Source organism: Raphanus sativus, chromosome 4 (assembly GCF_000801105.2).
Source record: "Raphanus sativus cultivar WK10039 chromosome 4, ASM80110v3, whole genome shotgun sequence".
Classification (NCBI taxonomy): Eukaryota; Viridiplantae; Streptophyta; class Magnoliopsida; order Brassicales; family Brassicaceae; genus Raphanus; species Raphanus sativus.
In genome coordinates, this window is record NC_079514.1 from 42,664,307 (window position 1) to 42,670,845 (window position 6,539).

General features: G+C 32.1%; 1 protein-coding gene across 1 annotated transcript; it reads left to right on the forward strand.

The window, feature by feature from the left end:
• The first annotated feature begins 46 nt into the window (after window positions 1-46).
• LOC108852376 (beta-glucosidase 28) lies at window positions 47-3,970 on the forward strand. Its single transcript, XM_018625872.2, has 12 exons — window positions 47-190; window positions 584-653; window positions 767-822; window positions 925-1,000; window positions 1,085-1,162; window positions 1,295-1,382; window positions 2,597-2,852; window positions 2,944-3,059; window positions 3,153-3,370; window positions 3,464-3,498; window positions 3,594-3,696; window positions 3,789-3,970. Exons 1-12 carry the CDS (start codon window positions 47-49, stop codon window positions 3,899-3,901), a joined length of 1,353 nt encoding a protein of 450 aa, XP_018481374.1. The 3' UTR covers window positions 3,902-3,970.
• Window positions 3,971-6,539: the final 2,569 nt, after the last annotated feature.

Below are 6,539 nucleotides of genomic sequence, written 5' to 3' on the forward strand. Positions count from 1 at the left end.
GAAGTACATTACTTTTTACTATTCCAAAATATAAGAACCAAATAAAATGAAGGTGAAATTTGTTATCCCCCTTTTGATAATCTTATGGTTGTCTAAGAAGATTACTTCTCTTCCTCCTGAATCTCGAGGACTCGATCGTCGTAGTTTTCCTGATAACTTTGTTTTTGGAACTGCTGCATCTGCTTTTCAGGTGATATTTCAGTTGGTAACATATGAAAAAATTCCATTAATTTTAATTATGATAATGTAATTAGTTACGGACTTAATTTAAGTTTTGGTAAATAATGTGAAATCGAAGAATCGTACGAACTTGTATGTATTATTCCTTTGATGTGGAATCTAACATTCAATAGGAATCAAATTTAAAAGCAAGATAAGCCATACATCTTATATATGTGTTGCAATTAGGACGATGCCGTTGATTTATTATTCGCATTTGTAGTGTCACAATGACTATAAATAAAGAATTGGTACAGGACCTGTAATAGGTAGAGGCATATAGCCTGCAAATATTGGATTTTAGTTTAAGAATATTATATATGCTGTTAATGTGTTTAAGCTGGTCCAAATGTACATTCTGTAGTACGAAGGTGCAACAAGTGAAGGTGGAAAATCGCCAAGTATATGGGATTACTTCAGCCACACTTTTCCAGGTCTCTAATACTATTAGTTGCTTATATTGCTTAAATATATTTAATATTATAAATATGCATATATATGACTAAAGATATAGATGTATAATGATTTGTAAAATTTCGAAATGCAGAAAGAACCAATATGCAGAATGGAGACGTGGCGGTCGATTTTTACCATCGTTATAAGGTTTGTATTGTCGATGATGTTTTTGTGTGTGTTTAAATTATATTTTGGACCGATCATCTTACGTTGCTAAATATTTAAATGAACAAAAATATTATGAACCAGAATGATATCAAGTTGATGAAAGAGCTAGATATGGACGCTTTCAGATTTTCGATTTCATGGGCTAGATTAATACCCAGTAAGTAAATATACATTATTTTTATTACAATTAATATTTTGAGAATATTTTGGTGGATTCTTAATTTTTGGTATTACTTTTAAGGTGGGAAGGTAAAGGATGGAGTAAACAAAGAAGGCGTAAAATTCTACAATGCTCTCATTGACGAGCTTATTGCTAATGGTAAGTTGACTAATCAATTTAATCAAACCCGTATATAATATACTTAGCTTATTGCTAATGAACATTAAGTATATTATATACGTTTATACTATCTTGTATTATCTGGTCCGTTGAACAAACATATATGTGCAGGCATTCAACCTTCTATGTCTCTCTATCATTGGGATCATCCTCAAGCTCTCGAGGATGAGTATGGTGGTTTTCTAAGCCCTCAAATGATGTAAGCGAACGTAACAAAATACTCCTAAACATATCTTATTAACTAGGAAAAATGATCGCTAGCTACGTGAAGTATTAGTCATCACCTGGTTAACCATGCAAACTAAACTAATGTATACCTAGCTATACGAAGTATATGTTATGCATGACAACATCCCTCAACTTAATGATATTATGTAATTAACATCACGAGTTTATTTTCATTCATCCAAAAACTGATGTAGGTGACATAGACCGTTTAAATATCTCGTTTCATTAATTAAAATATTATCAATCTGACTGTAATTTATGTAAAATTAGATTTTAAACCGCACCGCGTTTTAAAAGCGTAAGAATTTTTTTAACAAAATTTAATTTACAAAATAAATATTTTTAATATTATTTGATAAGTATTTGATGTCAACTTAAACCAAATATTATCTTGTGTATATAGTTATTAATAATATACTTTTAAGAATAAATGTAATCTAATAATACAAATCTAATATTACTGTTTTACTAAGTTTAAGTGAATGAAATTTTTGTTTATGAAAATATAAATAAAATAATTCATTAATTTAATTAATTTTGTATTAAAAATAAAAATTTAAGAGTCAATATATAAATAGACATCAAATAAATTTTATCATAAAACAATTATCAGACAAGTATATATCACATAATTAATCAAATGAATTATAGAACTATATTAAATTTTAATAATAAAACAGATTAAAATAATTTAAAAAATAATCTTATATAACTTTCAAATTTAATAGGAACAAAATAATATAATTATATAGTTTTCAAATTCACTAAAATAAAAAGGTAAAACACTACTAATCAAAAAATATTAAGACATATTGATTTTGTAAATTAAATTTTGTTAAAAATATTCTTACGCTTTTAAAACGTGGTATTAAATCTAATTTTAGATAAATTACGGTCATATTGGTTATATTTTAATTGATAAGATGTGGTATTTAAACGGTTTTTGTCATCCACATCAGTTTTGAGATGAATGAAATTAAACTTGTGATGTTAACTACATAACATCATTAAGTTGAAGGATGTTGTCATGCATAACATATACTTCGTGTAGCTAGGTATACATTAGTTTAGTTTGCATGGTTAGCCATATGATGACCAATACTTCACGTAGCCAACAATCATTTTTTCTATTAACTATATTTAGTGTTTAGTCTACTGATATGTAAATTTAATTCCCTTAAACAGAGAAGATTTTCGAGATTTTTCAAGAGTATGTTTTGAAGAATTTGGAGACAGAGTTAGGATGTGGACAACTATAAATGAGCCTTACATTATAACTGTTGCGGGTTACGATACTGGCAACAAAGCAGTTGGGCGTTGCTCGAAATGGGTGAATAGTCAGTGCCAAGCCGGTGACTCCGCTACCGAGCCTTACATTGCATCACATCACCTTCTTCTTGCTCATGCCGCAGCTGTACAAGAGTTCCGAAAATGTAACAAGGTGCATATACAGAAGCTTTTATCTGGTAATATATATTCTCATTTATTTTTGTAACTTTTCTAAACCAATAAAAAATGATTGTATATAACAGACTTCACAAGACGGTCAGATTGGGATAGTGTTATCACCGTTGTGGTTTGAGCCTTACTCTACTTCTCCTGAAGATAACGAAGCTGTTAAAAGAGCTCTTGCCATTGAACTAGATTGGTAAGTTGTTATAGAGTTTACATCAAATGCAAAACAGTCAATGTTAGTAATCATAAGATATTTATTTATTATTTTATTCAATATGTATTTTAGGCACTTAGATCCAGTTATCCACGGAGATTATCCAGAAATACTGAAGAAACAACTCGGAAATAGATTACCATCTTTCACTGCAGAACAATCCAAAATGTTAAAAAACTCATCGGATTTTATTGGACTAAACTATTATACTGGACGCTACATTGCTCATCTTCCTTACGTTGACCCTGCACGACCTCGATTCAACACTGATCAACAGCTAGAATGGAGAGGTAAGAAAGCTTACTTTTGATATCCAATGATGATATTTTTAGTGAAAACCAAAAATTCGTAAACTGATAGTTTACGTCTATGTTAATTAACAGTAACAAATCACAGTAATCACCAAATAGGACCAGAGGTACGTACTTTGTAAACTGTTAAATAAAGCGCGTTAAAATTTTACATATGGACTAGGATTCTAAGAATATTAATGTTCTTTCTTTTGTTACGCAGGAAGATCGAGGCATACTCTACTCAGTACCAGAAGGTTTACGAAAAGTTCTAAACTACATCAAAGATAGATACAATAACCCTACAGTCTACATAAAAGAGAACGGTGAGTATTTTGTTTAGATAATATATTTCTTCTTAATAAACAATAAAGAAATTTCAGGTACTTAACTTTTGTTTGCAATAAATTTTTTCTAGGAATTAATGACTACGACGACGGTACAAAATCACGAGAGGAGATTCTCAATGACACTTTTAGGATAAAGTACCATGAGGACCATCTCCAACAACTCCAAAAGGCTATAATGTAAAATACCAGTCTAGTTATTTAAAACGTGTCCGATTGGCTTCGAAACAAAAATTTGTGTATATTAAATTGGCCTTTTATTAACAAGTTTATACATGATTTAAATATGATTCTTATTGTTACAACAGGGAGGATGGATGTGACGTCAAAGGATATTACGCATGGTCTTTGCTAGACAATTTTGAGTGGGAGCATGGATACAATACTAGATTCGGTCTGTACTATGTTGATTACGACAATAATCTCGAACGGTATCCCAAAGACTCCGTTAACTGGTTCAAGCAATTTCTCAGTAGACTTGTCGTAAAGAGTGAAGAAACAGAGGAGGAGGAAGTCTGGGTTGTGTCACGTAATAATAAGACTCTTGATGATAATGAAAAAGGTTTCGAGGCCTCCGTTGGCTCGATTATACATCTCATGACCAACACATCGAGAAGAGAAGAAGAGAAAGATCGTGTAACACCTGTACTTTCCAATATAAAATAATATATAATAGTAAATAATAATAATAAATAATTCTGAAATCTTCATTTATTATTCCGCATCTCAATAAATCCAATAAATAGCATTAAATTCAAATAGTAGAATAAATCTCAAAATCTCGATAAAGCATAAAACCGAAAGTCTAAAGAAACAAATAAATACCCAAAAGCACTAATCCGGTAACAAATATTCATGTCCGTTAATCTCACCTGAAAAGGAAAAGAAAGAGGGATAAACAACAAAGGAGTCACTCATTGAAGTATGAAATGCTAAGCCGCAAACCACTGACTCGGTACATAACACTACGACTATGTAAGCCTACCTCTAGCATGAAACAAACACAGTGTCTATTACACCACACCGAATAACAATCAATGCGCTAATAGCACATAGCTATTCTCTGCACCACACATTTCTTTATAAATATATATACATATACTTGAAGCGTCGTTAATACAGTCTATTTTTGTACCCCGCCCACTGTAACGTCGACTGCAAACGTCTCTGCACCATGTCCTATGCAGTAGCGTGGAAGCTCAAACGTCTATGAACTCACGTCCATATTACACTGTAGCTCACGCCCAACCACATAGTCCCTACTCATAACTATGTATATAATTTATATATAACCATCCTTAACATCAATCATTTCACACAATTATTAAATCCTCTATTATTATATTTCCTGTTTAACAATCAACAATAATAAATAAATAAAACTTTCAAACAGATTCAGTTCACAAAGACAAACATGTTTCAAACCTAGAATTTTTCATAATAGTAATACTAAATTAGTTCGGGATTTAAATGGAATTAGCCTTCACTTTAGCAATGTCAGAAAAGGGAAACATGTAAGAAAACAACCGGAGATAACTTAATCTTCAAGAAAACTAAGATTTCGCCATTGATCTCGAATTCTCGCCACGGCACACCAGACCGGAAATTAACACGAAACCAGGGCTATATTAATAAATAAATATATAAAGCTATGGTTCATTAATCATTAGTAACATGACCATAACGCACAATTAGGGTCAACAATATAACATGAAACTTACATGACCATAACATGAACACTAACACGAGGGAAGATCAGTTACGAGAGCTCATGTTCATCACATGGGCATGGAGGGAGATCTCATAAAAGATGGGTGGTGATGGCAGCTACCTAGAACCTTGGCGACATAGATCTCCGGTGACATGGCTGCACCCCCGATAGCGTTCAACTCATGGCTGTACAGCTCCACGTCGGGTGGTGTTGAGACGGTGACTCCGGCATTACTCACGTCCTCCATCAGTCAGCTCCGGTGCGACGTACCTCCTTTCCTCAATCCTCATACGAGCACAAGCAAACGGACACAAGCGGATCATGACATGAGGAAAAAAATAAGAAGAGAAGGAGAGACGACACTGATGAGGTTACAAAAAAAAAAAAAAAAAAAGAGAGACACTGATGATGAATTGGAGAAGAATGAATCATAGGAGAGATTGAGGAAGAAGATGATGGAGATGGCTGCATAGGCATACAGCCAGGGCTTTTTCCTTAGGAAAAAATGATATACACTAGGGCTGGGCGTTCGGGTACCCATTCGGGTTTCGGTTCAGTCCATTCGGGTTTCGGGTTTTCGGGGTCAAAGATTTCAGCCCCATTCGGATATTTCTAAATTTCGGTTCGGGTTCGGTTCGGATCTTTGCGGGTTCGGTTCGGGTTCGGATAACCCATTTAAAATGTTTTTAAATTTTCAAAATTCATTATATACTCTAAATTTTCAAAATCTATAAGAAAGATAATATATTACATATAAATTTTCATAACATATATGTCAAAATACCTTAATTTAACATATAAATTGGTTTTTTTTGAATATTTGGATATTTTTCAATATACTTTAGCTATTTTAAACATTTACTTTTGACTATTTACATATATTTTCTGAGTATTTTGGAAAACTTAAAGGTATCTTATATATTCTTAATATTTTTAATATACATTATATATAAAAATAATGTATATATTTAAGTATATAAATTTATTTCGGATACATTCGGGTACCCAAAATATTTCGGTTCGGATCGGGTTCGGTTTCGGTTCTTTAAATACTGAAATTTTGAACCCGTTCGGATATTTAATCAATTTCGGTTCGGGTTCGGTACTACTT